At 42.8% G+C, this 17,292-nt stretch overlaps 1 protein-coding gene across 1 annotated transcript in view; it reads right to left on the bottom strand.

Moving 5' to 3' along the window:
* Window positions 1-8,029: 8,029 nt before the first annotated feature.
* The window catches only part of Hdac8 (histone deacetylase 8), a 208,230-nt gene continuing 198,967 nt past the window's right edge, over window positions 8,030-17,292 (bottom strand). The window contains exon 11 of the mRNA XM_060375392.1: window positions 8,030-8,564. Coding sequence (XP_060231375.1) covers window positions 8,542-8,564 — 23 coding nt within the window. The 3' untranslated portion in view covers window positions 8,030-8,541. The remainder of the gene's footprint in view (window positions 8,565-17,292) is intronic.

The raw sequence follows: 17,292 nt of genomic DNA, 5'->3' as shown, positions 1-17,292 counted from the left end.
GTAAACATTTAGGTGTGGTATAGCTGGATCATATAGTAGATGTTTTTAAAATATTTTTTGAGGAACCTCCATACTGACTTCCACAGTGGCTGTAATAATTACATTCCCACTAGCAGTGTATAAAGAATACTTTTTGTCTGCATCTTCACCTTGTTGCTTCTTTTCTTGATTCAAAACGTTTTTATTTGCATTTCTTTGATGGCTAGTGATAGTTAACATTTTTCATGTTTATTCACCATTTGTACTTTAAAAATGTTTTGAGCCTGGTGGTGCTGGTGCACGCCTGTAATCTCTGCACTTGGGTGGCAGAGGCAGACAGATCTCTCTGAGTTTGAGGCCAGTCTGGTCTACAGAGCGAGTTTCAGAAGAGCCAAGGCCACACAGAGAAACCCTGTCTCAAAAAGCCTCCATAAAAGTTTTGTATGTGTGTATGTGTATGACTATATTTGTGTTCATGCCTGTGCATGCACACATGCCACAGTGCATGTCTAGAAGTCAGAGGACCATCAACCTCGAGTGTCAGTGATGGTTAGGTTATCACTTTCTACAGGATCCCTTTTGTTGTTTGCCACTGTTTACACCGGTCTCTGACTCTCATCTTTCAGTAGGAAAACTGAGATTATCCATGTGCGGCAGTCTACTTGGTTTCAGGCGGGTTCTAGGGATTCAAAGTCAGACCCTTCTGCTTGAATAGTGTATGCTCTACCCCCTGAGCTATCTCCCCAGCCTCGTTCTTTATCCTTTTAGAACCGTTTGCTCTTTTTCGTAGCCTATTTATTGTTTGCATTGTTTGATATCTTGTTGGTGAATTCTTCGTGTTCTTTGAATAGTGTAGATATTAATCTTCTGCCCCAAGTATAGGTAGAAAAGACTTCTCTCCCATTCTCTCTGTTGTCTCTTCACTCAGTTATTTCCTTTGCTGAGAAGATTTTTAATTTCACGAGGTCCTGTATGTCGGTTGTTGATCTTATTTCCTGAGTGACTGAAATCCTATTCAGAAAGCCCTTGCTTATGACCATATCTTGAAGTGTTTCCTTTATTGGCTTTAATGTTTTAGGTCTTATATTAAGGTCACTGATCCATTTTGAAGTTGATTTTTTACAGAAGGAGAGATGGGGATATGGTTTCAACCTTCTACATGTGAATATCCGGTTTGGCCAGCACAGTTTGTTGAAATGCCTCTCATCTTTTAGTAGGAAAACTGAGATTATCGATGTGTGGCAGTCTACATAGTTAATCTCAATTGTCAACTTGATGAGATTTAGAGCAACTTGGAAGATAGGTCTCTGGGCATGTAATGTGACCAGCTGTCCCTAACTCATGATTTATACAAAATGATGGACTATAATCTTGAACTGTGAGCCAAAATAAGCTGTTTCTTACTCTTTTTACTGTCTCTTTTGTCAGGCTGTCTTATCACAGCAACAGAAAGGTAACCAAGATAAGGCTGTTTTTTTTTTTCCTCCAATATATATATTTTTGCATCTTTGTACAAAAACAAGTAACTATAGCTATATGAGTCTTCCCTGGGTCTTCTGTTCTAATGTTCTCCATGCTGTGTGTGTGTGTTAGTACTATGCTGTTTGTGTAGTAAAACTTGAAAGTATAACTTAAAATCAGGTATGGTAATGCGTATTGCATTATTCTTTTTGCTTAGGATTGTATTGGCTCTTTGGAAAAACCACTTACTTTGCATTAAAACTCTTTAAAAAACTATCAGTAATCTGCTAAGTACAGTAACAAATGTGGTGTTACATATTTCTTTTGTGGTGTGTTATGTAAGTGGGTGCATGTGTGTGTGTGTGTGTGTATCTGTATGAGAGTGTGCTTGATTACATAATTACATATACGCACACGGAGGCTAGAGGCTGGTGTTGGAATGTCTTTTTTCCACCACTTTTCTAATTTTTCTTTTTTCTGAGACAGGGTATTTTACTGAACCAGAAGCTTGCCATTTTGATTATGCTTGCTAGCCAGTGAGTCTCCAGAATCCTCCTTTCTCTGACTTCCAGTGTTGGGGTTACAGATATATGTAGCCAGGCCTAGCATCTCAACATGCTATGCCCTCTCTGGCCTCACATCTCAGGTTTTTATTTTATTGTTGTTGTTATTAAAATAAAAATGTAGAAGGTGTAGTATAATCCAACCAACTTCAACAGTAATCAGCATTCTTCATATATTGTTTCATCCATCTCCTTCCCCATACATTTTCTCCATCAGAGTATTTGTTTTCTGTTTAATTTTTTTCTTTATTATTATTATTATTCACAATTTATTCTCTTTGTATCCTGGCTGTAGCCCCCTCCCTCATCTCCTCTTAGTCCCACTTTCCCTCCCTCTTCCTGCCTTATGTCTACTGACGGGGAAGTCCTCCTCCCCTACTATCTGACCCTAGCCTATCAGGACTGTGTTTGTTTGTTCGTTTTGGTTTTTCAAGACAGAGTTTCTCTGTGTAGCCTTGGCTGTCCTGGGCTCTCTTTGTAGACCAGGCTGGCCTCAAACTCACAGAGATCTGCCTGCCTCTGTCTCCATGAGCTCTGGGATTACAGGCATGGGCCACCACACCCAGCTGCCAATGGGTGTTTTTAAGGAGGCAGAAAGATCCAATGGTCCATAAGAGACTCTGTCGCTGGTCTGCCTGGCTTGACTCCTCAGCCTCAAACACACAGGGTACCCAGCCTCGGTAAGCTGTTCCATACCTGTTCCTGTGTTCTTTGTCAGTAACATGGGGATAGCACAACAGCAGTCCTCAGCTAACACCTCAGGCTGTTGTGGGGACTGGGTGAGCACTATGGGCAGTGAGGGTCTGTCACCTAGTAAGTGCTCAGTGAACCTTACCACCGATGCTAATTCAGACCCAGAAGGAGCTGTCCTTGGGGCACTAGGGACCTAATCCACGTGGACTCAACATTCAAGTCTGTTGGGCCTCAAAGTCAGCTTCATGGAGGTTGTGCACTGCAGTTCAGCTCAGGCTCTCCTCACCAAGCCATGGGCTCTAGGGTGAGGCAGGTGCAAAGCCAGGAAGAGCCGGCGTGCAATGCTAGCTACTCTTACCAGGGGGGACACTTCCACACAAGGGGCATCTTTAGCCACCAGGCCTGTGATCCTGTGTGCGTAGGTGACAGGCAGAGTCTGCACCCTTACCTCTTGAGATACGTGCCCTAACATCCTGGTCACCTCCAGCACCAGAGGCTGATTCCCCAGAGGGGTAAGTCGCTGAGGCAGTAGGAACCAGTGGAAATATTTATAACTCCCCAGGTTAGGTACATGGAGTGAATCACACGTGTGTGTTAACCTCCAGACAAAGGCCAGGGGTAACGAAAGGGGTCAGTATCTCAACCTGGGATAGTTATCCCAGTGAGTGGAGGCTCTGGCAGAGGAGGGCAAGTGTGAAGCCTCAACTAAAATAGAATTGGGATGTGAAGCAGGAAAAGGCCCAAACTGGAGGAGGTGACCTGCATGCAGGAAAGTGCCCCAGCAGGAAGATGAAGTTGAGGGAAAGGACCATCATCGGGTCTTAAGCACAAGGACTATAGGCATGCACCACTGTGCCAGGGAAAGAACAAGGTATGTGTGTGAAGATAGTTTAAGACCATGAAGATGGCTCATCTTCAAACTTTTTTTCTCTCCAGGTATACTATTTCACATATGAACACTTTTCTTTCTATCGTAGCAGACGAGAATTAAAACAGCAACAACAAACAAACAAACAAACAAAAACCCTAAAATCAACATGTTGTTATATACTTAGATTTTTTGACAGTTTTTTCCTTCTTTCCTTCCTACTTTCCTCTCTCTCTCTCTCTCTCTCTCTCTCTCTCTCTCTCTCTCTCCCACACTTCTATATCTTTTCCCCCATTATACTTTTTTTTAATTTTTTTTAAATTTTTGAGATAGTTTCTAGCTCAGACTGCCCTGAAACTCACTATATCCCCAATGATGACTTGAATTCCTGCTGGGATTACAGGAGTGTTCCACTAGATACGGTTTATGCAGTGTTGGAGATTGATCTCAGGGTCTCACACATGCTAGGCAAGCATTCTGCTATCTCAGCTACACCCTCAGGTTCTCTTTTTCACCCTTTTTGTATTTTTTCTTTTTATTTTCTGTGACATAATCATGGTATTGTCTAGACTGGCTGGAACTCCCAAGCTCAAGTAATTCTGCCTCTGCCTCTTCAGTAAGTGGGACTATAGGCATAAACCACTGCACCTGGGATTGTTATCGTTTATTTATTATTAGTGTGTTTGCCCCTCACAGGCAGTTCCTTCCCAGGAGGGAGGGCCAGGGGCTATGCTTGGTACATGATAAAGTTAAGGTTCAGAGAGAGAGTGTGTGGGTTACTTGGACAAGGTCCTAGAGCTAATGGGTGTCAGAGAGAGGTTCACATTTAGGCAGTATGGGGTAAAAGTGGGTGTATTACTTGCCACGACTCTACCAGGCAGATGTAGGCCCAGCACTGAGGACAGGGTATAGCACCTGCCTCTGGTAAATGAAGCAGGGGAATGGTTGTAGGAACTTTCTTGGAAGAGGTTCATCCTGATGGCTGCTTCCATTCCTTTTCCTTCTTTCTCCTCATCTTCCTCTTCTTCTGTCTTCCCTTTTCTGTTGATTGACAATATTTGATTTTCTAATAAAGAAATCTTTCTGCCCAAGAAAGAATCTTTTAAATATAGAGTTGGAAATATACTGCTGTCTCTGTGACAGCTTACAACAAATGCAGTAGAGGTACAGCCACTCTCCCCAAAGGTAAACTGGCTTGGGAATTTTCTGTTGGCTTTCTTCGTATTTTTAAATTTTATTTATTTACTCAGGGACCAAGTAATACATCCACATGGTTAAAAAATCATAAGGTACAAAAAGAAACAGTACAAATCTACCTCACTTCCCCAGCCATTTGCCACTTGGTTTCACTGCCTGGAGGCAACTGAAGTGTCCCAGTTTCTTGTGTATTTTTTCAAAGATGTTTTATGCAAATACATGCATACCCAATATATATATTCTTTTTCTTCAATGGTGGGGATTGACTGCAGGGTTTCACACACATATATTCTTTTTAAGATGGCTATTTTTCTTAACCCTCAAGTTATAGGCACAGCGTAAAGTTTTCGTATATGCTTTCTGGCCCTGGTGTGTGCCTGGGGCTGGTAGAATCCCCCATATGCAAAACATTTAAGCTTTTTAAGACAGGCTCTCATATAACCCAAGCTGGCCTTGAACTCCTGCTTCTACCTCTCAAGTGCTAGACTTATAGGCATGTGCCACCACACAGTTTTCTTAGGCTCTTTTTAGATGACTTTGTTAAGTCAGTAGCCCACAAAAGAGCCCACGAAATACAGAAATCATCTACCCTGCTTTCCACACAAGGAAACAGACCCAGCAAGGCCAGGCACCTTGCTGAAAAGCACATGACTAATTCATGCATGTGTTGTGTGGTGAGGGCCTAGGAGTGGTGTGTGTCTTGATCCAACTTGGGCTTTGTAAGCAATAAGAAGGTTGTTTACTCCAAAGTCACAAAGTTAAAAAAAAGAAATTCTGTTGACACTAGTGTGGGGCTGTGGAAAAAGTAAGGAAGCTTACAGTGCTAGTTACGGTTGCTCTCTCCCACTCACTACTGGGCAAGTTACTTCAGTTTGAAAACTCAGTTTCCTCATCTCTAAAATGGGTATAATACCTATCCAGTAGGAAAAGATGACATAGTTTAAGTAGAAATGACATGTAAAAAGGGGTGCATTCCAATGGTAGTCACCAGAGTTACTGGACTTGAACTTAATACTCCAGTGGGTAGGTAGACAGCAGCCTTTGGCTGAAGGGAGGGCATGCTCACACCACCATACATTTACCTTGCTCTGGAGCCCATTTCTCCTGGGGCTGTGCTCAGAGCCCCGAGGGTGGGCACATGTCTGCACAGCAGGAGGCTCCAACTGACTTTGATCTTTATTTCATGGAATGAGATAAAGAGCATTTACAACATTTTCAGGATTTATTGTGACAATTTTATACATGTACATAATTCATTTTTTATCAGTCACCCCCTTTATCCTCTTATACTCCCCACCTCCCCCAGCTGCACCCCCTTCTTCCAAACAAGCTTCTTCCTACCCTTATGCCTTCTTTTGGTGACTGAGTTTAGTTAGTGTTGCTCAAACAAGCAATTCATTTTTTAGCTTATTACTTTATTTGAGGGACTAGGGGTGGAGCCCAGGGTCTGTCTCATGGATAGCAGGCAGGCAGGCAGGCAGGCAGGCAGGCATTCTACATAAAGCTATATACCCCAGCCTGTTTTTCCATTGTAAAAATAAAATGTGATTCACAAGAGAAAATATGAAAACAAAACAAAACAAAAACCAAAAACCAAAAACAAACCCTGGGGGGGGAAGCTCAAAAGCAAATCACCATATAATTTCCTAGTCCTCGAAAGTTCATCTCATTTCACGTTCCTTGCAGTCATTACTGCTCTCATGCCTTTATAATTCTGGACAGAGCAGTTCCTAACCTGCTGTGCTGGTTGTGTTAATGCTGCTTCTGCTTCTGGGTATTTCTATTTTATTTTGTACATTTAAAAAGTATTTCCTGGTTTTTTATCTCTTTTTTTTTTTTTTTTTTTTTTTTTTGCCCAATGTTTCTTTTTTCTTCCCTCTCCTTTGTCCTCTCTTGACTCTCCTTTCCCATTTCTGAAGTGCTAGGGGACAGCACCCAGGGCTGTGTACATCCTGGGCAAATTCCCTTCCACTGAACTGCACTCCAGGCCAGTATATCCTATAGGAATGCAACGAACAGCAATCCGGAGGCTCCTGCACTGGTGCCCTCTGAGGCCTGGCCCAAGGTCATCAGCTCAGTAGCTTTTCTGGATCCTGTTGGGGCAGAACTGAAGCCAAGCTAGTTCTCAGGCAGTGCCAGCTTGGCTAGGAGAAGGGGGTCCCATAACAGAAGGCTCCCTGGGACCCCCAGCACCTTCTGCAACTCTTTCCATATGAGAGGAATATCCTTGACCAGGGCCGTTCCCACTGAACGGCCGCAGGGCACTAGCTGGTCATTGTTCTTACCAGGTGGCTGCCTCTCAGGGCTGAAGCCTTCACAGGGACTCTGGCGGTAGATCCCCTTGAAAGAACTGGAGTTTACTCTTAGTTGGATAAGCAAACTGTTGAGAGGGCAAACCTTGGCACCTGCCCATTCAGCGCTTCCCTACTTTTCACTTCTTTGAATTCCCCATTCTTTTCAGGGTAAGCCAAACTGCCTTAAGCCCAGGCGTGTATAATTAGAATAGTGGGCATTTGAAATAACTGGTACTTCTAGTCCACCAGACACCCTCAGTGTTTAATAAAAGCATGGCTATTCCCAGCTCAGGACACACTCAAGGCTTTCTCACTCCCTTCTGTGGAATGCTCTTGCTTGCATGGGGAAATTTAAGTTAAATATCCCTTCAGACATGCTGCTGGGGCCTTTTGGGCAGTGCCAGTTGCTCTCAATTCAGTGATCCGCAGCTTTGTGCATATATTTGCTTTTTCTTCCCCTTGCCCAAGCCAGGACTAGTCTGTGCCCGTGTCTCTTAGAATTGTCACAGTGGTTGAAAGAACTTAAAAAATATGTGGCCAACCAGGGTATAAGATCATGCTGAATGGTTACCTTTTCCCCATCACCATTTTGCCATCCTCCCAGGTTATACCAGCCAACTCTCATGTGTATCCACTGTCTACACCTGAGTTGGAAGTATCCTGTCTACCTAAGGAAATGCCCTTTGAGACCTGACCTGCCTCCCCCTGAATCCTTATCAGAGCAAACTCCTTCTCAGAGTGCAAGAGGCCCCATTTCACGGACATGTTGCCTATAACCCTGCAACTTTCTTTTCGTGGACAGGCCCCAGTACATGACAGATTTTGTCATCTAGGCTGGGGACGCACTAGTTTCCCAGTAGGATACAAAATTTAGAGTGAGTGTCCCAGGCTGGCCAGAGCAGAGAATGGGAGCAAGAAGGCCATTTCTGGCCTGTGTGCTGTTACTAACAGTTACAGTGAGAACAATAGGACGGTTAGGTTTTTGAAATTTTTATTAAGAACAACATGAGTGCATAATACTAAAACAAAAGTGGTAGACTATTCAACGCTCAGTCTGCTGATATCCCTCCCCCACAAGGTTCTACCTAAATGGCCCTGAGGTCCAAACCTGCCTGTCCACTGCCCCTCCCCCAACCACAATCTCCTGCAGCTTCTGACTTGTCCCCTTTTGTGAAGATAAAATTCTCCCCCTCAACTTGCTTAAAAACAATTTTGAAAGATTAAAAACAACATTTTTTTTGTGTGTTTTAAAATAAACACTTTAAACACTGAATATCTTCCTCTTCCCCCTAGGCCTGGCTCTGGGGTGCCTGCCTCCTTACCCTAGGAGGCCAGCTGCCACTTGGTGCCCCTTGGAAATTTTCAGGAAGTAATTTCTTCCAAATTTCCCCTGCAGTCACAAATTCCACAAACTGCTTGCATCAACACACTGTCTTCATTACAGGCACTGCTTCCCAGCTCTGGAAACCTGATCTCTTTTTGTCAACTAGACCACATGCTTCAGATTCCCTACAAAAAGGAGAGAAAACAGAATTTAGATTCAGGTAACATATGAATTACATATCTCAGTGGAGCTGTGAAGAAGAAAATAAGTATTTGCATTTGGGGGGCAGTTCTCCTGCTGAAAATGAGAATGTGGCGACTTTTTTTTTTTTTTAATGTGAGTAAGCCCTAAATGATGAGGGACAAAAGGCCTAGATACTGCTGTTATCCTAGAAAGCATTATACAAGTCAGCCAGGTTTTTGACCACCGGCTGACTGCTGATACAAGGCGGGTCCAGGCCAAACCAGAAGACCCATGCTTTGGATCCCAGCTCTATCACCATTCTAGAGTTATGAACAAATGGTAAATGGTTGTCTCTCTCTCTCTCTCTCTCTCTCTCTCTCTCTCTCTCTCTCTCTCTCTCTCTCTCTCTCTCGTAAGGTAACACAGAGTTCAGTTAACTGCATCCTTTACCCCCTAACCCTTCTGGCACTTTCTCTTACGGGCCCCTATGCAGTATGGACGAAGGGGCCTTCCGTTTCCCTCAGGCCCAGAGTTCTGTTGGAAAAGCACTGCACTGCACAGGACTAGGCTTGAAAAGAGATCAGTTTGTTCCCTGGGTCCCTCCCTAGTCAGTCTTCTCTTTGTTCCATTTCCTTGAGTAGAAACATCAAGAGTCCATGCTACACTGCCTGCTCGTCTTCTGAAACAGGAAGAATACTATTCTACTTTGAGCTCCAAAATCTAGCACAGTGCCTCATACCAGCAGGTACACAGTAGATGGACAATGATGGCTGAGTGGAAGAGGAAGGAAAGGAGGAGGCAATCAGAAGAGAGCAGTTGCTAGTCTACTTTAAAGAAAATCATAACTTAATTTTCGGTGCTAGAAATCAAATCCTGATCCTTGTGCATGCTAGGAAAGTGTTCTGCAATTGAGTCTTACTTCTGTAATTTTAAAATGAATAAATGAATCTATAGTAAAATTGACTTTCTTTTATTCACAGACCTGATTCTGAACACACACACACACACACACACACACACACACACACACACACACACACACGTTCATGACACAGAAGAGTTTCCTACCCACCTCAGTGGCATTCTTTTGCAGTCACATCCTCCTTGCCTACCTTGCAGCTACTGATCTGTTCTGTTACTGTAGTGTTTGTTATCTTTTCAAGAATGCCATATAAATGGAATCAGACAGTGCAGAGCCATAGGAAATTGCAAATAACAGAAGCAACAACACCCACAGTTTGGAGTGGGCTGTTTTGGCCTTCACCAGGTTTTTCCAATTAGCATTTTATATGATTGCTGTTCATCTCAAAACTAGGAAGTTGACATTGGCATAATTCACAGATATCATTCTACTTCATGAGTCTGATATGCACTTGTGTGTTCATTAAGTATAAAGTTCTGTATAATTTTATCACAGTATGGATTCATGTAATCTTTATTCCAATCATGATTCAGAACGATTGCATCATAATATAGCTCCCTCCATTTGCTATGCCTTTAAAATTTAATCCCTCCCATCCCTCCTTCTCTAAGCTCTGATGACTATTATTGTTTTCCATCTCTAAAATAGTTTCATGTCCCGAATGTTATATAAATGGACTATTATAGTACACAAACTTTTGTGACTGGGATTTTCACTCAGTGTACTGCCCTTCAGATCCATCCAAAAGCCAGACATGGTGGCACATACCTGTAATCCCAGCACTCAGGGAGGCCTCTAAAGGCAGGTGGATCTCTGTGAATTCAAGGCCAGCCAGGTATACACAGAGAAACCCTGTTATATCCCCCGAATCTATCCAAATGGGGAAGAAAGAAGGTGGTAAGGGTGAATATGATCAATGTATATGATACAAATGTGTGGAAATGGCAGTGAAACATGCCATTTTGTATAATTAATATACAGTAATAAATGTAAAAAAAACATTAAAGTTGCTGTGTGCATGAAATACCAGTGCATGTGACATGGTCTATTTAACCACCAACCACTGCAGGACAACTGAGCTTTTGGCTATTATAAATAAAGCTTCTATGAACATCCACATACAGGGTTTTGTGTGAACACAGTGTACATTTAGTTTTTATAAGAAACTGCCCAAGTGTTTCCCAGAGTCTCTGTGCCATTTACGCTCTTACCAGGGATCCCCACATGCTTGCTAGCGCTCAGTTATTTGTTCTCCCTCTTTTGGTGGATATATAGTGTTATCTTATTGTGGTCTCACTTCAATTGATCCTAAAAGCTAATGATGTTATTTAAACATCTTTTATGTGCTAAATTTGCTATCTGTATATCCTTTTTATGTCTTATGCCCATTTTTAAATTTGTGTGTGTGTGTTTTTTTTTTTTTTTCTTATGCTGAGTTGGAGAGCTCTTTGTATGTTTGGGAAACAGATCTGTTGTTGGATATATGATTTGCAAATATTTTATCTCAGTATATTTGTTATCTCTTCATTCTACTAACAAGTCTTTTGCAAAGTAAAAGTTAATTTTGATGAGGCCAAATTTAGCAGGTTTTTTTTCCCTATATTTTGCATCATGTTTTTGTTGTTTGAAACTAACTCAAAATGGTTGGACCATGCTAACTCTGAATGTCTTGGTTCATCCCTTTAAGTCATTTAGGTTGCCAAGCCTAACTTCAAGATGTCTCTGAGTTCTGTCTCCTTTCTCTTGCACTGTCTTAACCTCTGTCACACTTCTTTATTTTGGTCACTGCCTTAGCCTCTTCACTGATGGTCTTGCTTGTAGGGCTGTTTCTTGGCAACTGCCAAATGTGGTCACACCCTTTCTTGAGCCAAGAAACTTCAGTATTCCCTGACAATCTGGAAGGAAAGCCTAAAATGTTATCCTATACAGAACTCCATACATAGACCCTGTCTATGGGGCCCCTGCAGAAGACAGTCCACAGGTGTCCTGATGTCCTGAAGCCAGGATAACCTGTAAGCATAGCTAGTTCTTGGGGAAGAAATTAATACATGAAAGGACAAGAGTGTGTGTCACTGTGATTTAGCAACACATGACCACAGAGAGGAAAGGTGGGTGCTGTATTCTGCTGTGCCTGACTTACTCTGTAGTTACATTTGGAGGCAATTAAGGAAAACAACAAGAATAATTTCTACCAAAAGTTGATGATGAGCAATGTTGAATTTGGGTAACAATAAACATGTAAACTTAAATAATGCCCATTGTTTCTCTCCTAATGTCCAGCTTTTATAGCAGTGGGTGGTAGCCTAAGACAATTCTAAAGGCCAACATGGTTTGAGGCCTGGGAGACAGTATAAGAGAAAGGAGCTAACAGAACTCAGAGACATCTTGTGGTTAGAGAGGGCAAACCTAAATGCCAAGAGGGCCAGAGAATCTACAGCATGTGAGCAAAATCTAGCTAGGGCAAGACATGGAGATGCTCTGATTCCTTTATCATTTTCCCACCTTGAATCATGACCAGTATAATAAATAGTTTCCTGCTGGGTGTGGTGATGTTTGCCTTCCATCCCAACACTTGGGGTCAGAGGCAGGCAGATCTCCCCATCCGAGGCCAGCCTGATCTACATAGTGAGTTCCAGGGCAATTTGCGATACATAGACCATGTCTCAAAAGTTTCCTTTTTACTCAACTACTATAAAAGTAAATAAAACTAAAACAGTGGAAACCCATGCTTGGCCTAGAGTAAGACATACAAATGGGAGGGATGGGGTTGTGGCAAACAAGATGTGCATGTTTGCCAATTGGATCTAGCCATTCACCACTAGGCATGGCAAACAGGCCCGGTGTGTCACTATTTTTTTTTTTTTCACTTCCCAAGTGAAGTCAGAAATACACATTTTCACATTTTAATGGAAAGTTTCCACAGTGTTAAATGTGGAAGACTGAAAAGTTTAAAGAATATGAATAGTCACATCACTTTTGGAAGCAAAATGTAGCTTTTGGCTTTTCTGTTTATAATTTCTAGCTTATACTCAGGGTGCTCCAATTTTTTTTCCTACATATTCTGGTTGGGTAATAAATTATACCAAGACTTCACCTTTGATATACAAGAAGACCTTCTGAACCAGGACTCCAGAGGCCTAGGTCCTTTTGATTCATTGATTGGCTCTTTTTGATTTTCTGAGACAAAGTCTTGCCGTGTAGCCCAGACTGGCCTGAAACCAATGATTGTTCTGCCTCAGCCTCCTGAGTCCTGGGTTTACAGGATGTACTATCACTCACTGACACACTCATTTGCTTATCCAGTTTTTCAATTAACATTTATGTAGTGGCTTTCTTCTGCCTTGCTTGATTCCAGCGAGCATTTTCCTTAGCCTTATAGCAGTTTCAGGTTTGCAGAAAGACTGAGCAGGAAGTACCCAAACAACGAAAGATGTTAATAGGAAATAAGTGCCTTCTTTACTTCCTGATAACACAGCTGATACACTCACCTACTAAGAGTTAACTTGGGTAGTTCCATGTTCAGACGATTATGAATAAAGCTGCTATAAACATCCATGTGCAAGTTTTTGTATGAACATGAGATGTAACTTACTTGGGTAGATACCAAGGAAAGCAACTGCTGGATCATATAGCAAGACTGTTTAGTTTTGGCACAAATTGGCAAACTGTCCTCCCAAGTGGCTGCATTCATCTTTGAAGCTGGCTCCCCAACTCTTCCCCCATCTTGTATATTCAACTGTGTATCAGCCAGGGTATTTTATTAGTGCTTACGTCAGATGCCCCTCCCCCGACTGCCCCTTCCCCCATCTCAAAACCCACTGGCCTCCAAGTCATATCTAAAATTGAATCTCTGGATTCTTGCCTCTTGCCTATTTCCTCGCTGTTCCCTCAGTTCTAGCCACATGGCTGTGTGGTTTAAACATGAGTCTCATTTACCTTGCAATGCTGTCTCCTTCCTACAAACTTGCCATTTCATTCTTCCCTGAATGACAATGTCCTTGGGTAATCTAATTTTTGACACATCTCATCACTTCTGTCACCTCGAGTCTACAGACTTAAACCCCAAAGTCACCTCTGAAAGGCTTTAGGAACACCCAAGTTAAATAGCCATGCTAGTCACTTTTCTGCCATGTGGTCCTGTTTTATTTTCACTGATGCACTTAGCATCAGTACTTCTTTACTTCCTGTCAGCCTGTCACTCTTTACAGGCTCTGTGAAGGTGGGAGCTCTGTCCATCATCCTCACTGCTCTGTCATCAGCATCTTTTACAGAGCTTGGCACACAGTGGAGCTCAAGACTCAGTCATTGAGGAACTAATTTCTGCAGAGCCACACAGCAGCTGACTGAGTACTTACTTGCTCAACTCAGGAGCTGAAACTTGACTCATTCCTCTTAAGGGCCTTATGAACATGGTTGAAGTGAGCCAATACATGCCAATAAATGGAGAATCAGTGCTTTGGGCTGGGTGGCAAATGAAGGTTTAGTCCCTTTCTTTTTAATTGTGCAAAAGAATGAGATTTACTGTAACACTTTTTTTTTTTCTGAAACAAGGTCTTTCACTATGTAGCCCTAAAACCCACTCTATAGACGAGGCTGGCCTTGAACTCACAGAGATCTGCCTGTTTCTGCCCCCCCCCCCAGTGCTGGCATTAAAGGTATGCACTACTACTCCCAGCTTTCTTATAACACCTTTATATGTAAATATAATGTACTTTTATTATATTCACTCTCACTACCATTTTCTGTCTGTTCCCTCCCTCCCGTAACAAATTAATTCAGAAGACAGCGTCATAGCAGGCTGGAGGAATTCCAAAGTGACCCTAGAAGCCATGGAGACTGAATGGCTCCTCAGAGGAGCAGAGAAGTGAATTTAGGATTGTTTCTCAAACTACTGTTATATGAGCAGTCCTTTCAGGAATGCTGTCATATCTACTTAACATCTCTCATTTTGAGGCAGGGTCTTGTTGTGTAATGTCAGCCTCAAACTTGTGCTCCTCTTGCTTCAGACTCCCACATGCTGGGACTGCCTGCAGGCACCACCACATCCAGCTTGTCATTTAACCTTTTTTTTTTTAAGATTTATTTATTTATTTATTAGTATACAGTGCTCTGCCTGCATGCCAGAAGAGGGCACCAGATCTTGTTATAGATGGTTGGAGCCACCATGTGGTTGCTGGGAATTGAACTCAGGACCTTTGGAAGAGCAGCCAGTGCTCTTAACCTCTGAGCCATCTCTCCAGCCCCTCCATTTAACCTCTTTACCAATAGTCACCTATTATTTATCTGTATCTCCATTCACTTTAAAAAATTTAGAAGCTATTTTGGTGTTATCTATTCTAAGGGGCAACAAAAGTAAAACTATAAAAACAGACTTGCTGTACTTATTCTATCTTGGACACACATTAAAAGACTCTTACAAAGAACATCTCTCTTAGAGAGGTACATGAGGCACATGTGAGAAATAATCATAGGAAGAGTTCCTGGGGAGTTGCTATCCAGCAGTTCTGCAGCCATCAGGAACCTCCTATCCTTACCCACCTGACTCCCTTAGTCCACTGTGGTCCACTGTTCTGTGCATTCAGTGCACACACCTTTACTTGGCCAGCAGTGGCGTCTGTGCTCAGTTCCTGTATCATAGAGATGATCCGGGCACATTTCTTGCCTTTTAGAAGCTCCTGGTGCAGTGAGGAAGATGTGTGTAGGACAACATGTGTGTGTAGGCCATCCACAGCTGCAGGGCTACCTGATACCTGATGCCCTTATGTATAATGCTAAGGGCAGAAAGGGCATAGACTGTCTCATGGCAAGTGGCATCTTAAAAGGAAAAAGGGAAAAACGTTGCAGGTAGCAGGGATATAGTAGTAAGTATAAAGACAGCCAAGAGGTTTTTGTGGGCAGAGCTCAGGATGAAGGACAGGGAGGACTGAGGTGGCTTGGACTTTTGGGAGAAGAGAACTTCTATGATCTAGAATAAGCTCTCTAGTTGCTGACAGACAGGGTCTTCTTGCAAGGATCTTCCTTTTTAATGGGGACAATGGCAGCCCAATAGTTCTTTCTTCTCTTAAAAGAAAATTATTTATTATTGCTGAGTCATCTCTTCAGTCCTCTTTTGATGCGGCATCACTCTGTAGCCCAAGGTGCCTTGGATTACACTCAGTAGCTGAGACTGGACTTGAACTTTGAGCAATCTTCTTGTCTTAGCCTTCTGAGTGCTGGGATGAGAGCCACCACACCTGGCTCATTCCAAAGGAATTCTAGCCAGCTTTGGGCATGTTGCTGACATGGATGGCTGATTTAATTTTTAGCTGGCAATTGTCAACTGTGTTGCCTGCCTTGGAATGTCAGTCTTTTCTGTCATCAGAAACCTTTTCAATGACCATTCTGTAGAACCACCAATTACCATTTGTCTTCTTCCTGCCTGAATTAGAACCTGGGGTTGTGAATTAATCCCACCAGGCTTCTGGCACTTCCAGGTTATCAGCACTTAAAGCTACTTACCCTGTAGCTTGGGGTGCTCTCCTCAGCTTGCAAGGCACCACTGCAGGCTCAAATGGAATTGAAGCAATTTCTAAAATAACCTATGATTCATTTTTTTCTACCCTCCTGTGCCTAAATCTGCTGGCTCCATGTGGAGGGATGAGCACAAGTAACTGTAGAGGTGACATCACAAGAGTGGGCTGCATGCCTGCCAGGCAGCTCATGGAGCTGGCCTCAACAGTTGTCGATCTATTGGGCTGGGTGATTGCCTCCCAGGCATTTGGGAGTCACATCTCCCAGGTTCTTTTTGTCAACGTTCCTTCTCCACTGTTGCTTTTTCAGACAAAAATTCTGTTCTGGGAAATCAAGGATAATGGGAAAAACAGAGGTAGGAAGGATAATTCAGCTTTACATCTGTATAATGCTTTAGAGTTTCAAAATGATTTGCTCCACACAAACACAAGTTGGAAATGGAAGCTGAGAATTTCAGCTTGAACTACAGACAAACATTTGTTGTCTTATACAAAATATTATATCTATTACTCACTTCAAGGCATATCTCAGTTAGGCCTTGCATGCTACTAGAAGGTTTGAGACCACCTCTAGCATCTTGGTGCTTCTTCGATCATGGACTCAAAGGGGACAAAATGGTCTGGTAGGCACAGCCTTTTATCTATGCCATCTCATGGGAGCCAGCAAGTCGTGCCAGTTTCAGCACTGCCAGCTCCTTTTGTATACCCTGTTTTATAATCCCAGTGGTCCCAAGACCTTTACTAGAGCCAAAGGCATGGCCACAACTATGGAGTCTTGAAGATGGGGTGTGTCATGAACATCTGGAAGTCCCACTCACTGCCAGAGTAGCTTAAAGGCCTATAAAGGGAATTCACAATTCAGGTCACCTCAGCCATGCTGTGGATCTTGAAGGGAAGGGCCATTGAGCTATGAACAGCTGAGGAGTGGGGTGGAGGGATTCTTTCCTTGGAGGAGTCATAAAAATAGTTTCTAAGCAGTCTCATGTTTACTCTGTGATCTTCCAGCACCTGGTCCCATCATGGTTTGCTGTCCCTGATGCTCTACTGTCAGGCTCAACATGAGCTGTCTACCTCCATCTAGCTTTCCTGCCTTGGTCTTGCCAAGCATCATAGCCACCAGGCTAGATGCCAAAGGGGTGGCACAGTCTTGCTTGTTCCTCTTAATTTTAGATTAGATGTCAGTGTCACTATTTTGGGGGGTGAGGGGAAAATGGAGCAAGCCACATACTCTCAGCGGTATTGCAAGAATGGCAGGTGTCCCTGCTATCGTGTTCATAGACGCTACCAGTACCATCCCCA

The sequence above is a fragment of the Meriones unguiculatus genome, chromosome X (assembly GCF_030254825.1).
Source record: "Meriones unguiculatus strain TT.TT164.6M chromosome X, Bangor_MerUng_6.1, whole genome shotgun sequence".
Lineage (NCBI taxonomy): Eukaryota > Metazoa > Chordata > Mammalia > Rodentia > Muridae > Meriones > Meriones unguiculatus.
The sequence above is the reverse complement of the archived record's forward strand: the minus strand, read 5'-3'. Positions and strand labels throughout refer to the sequence as shown.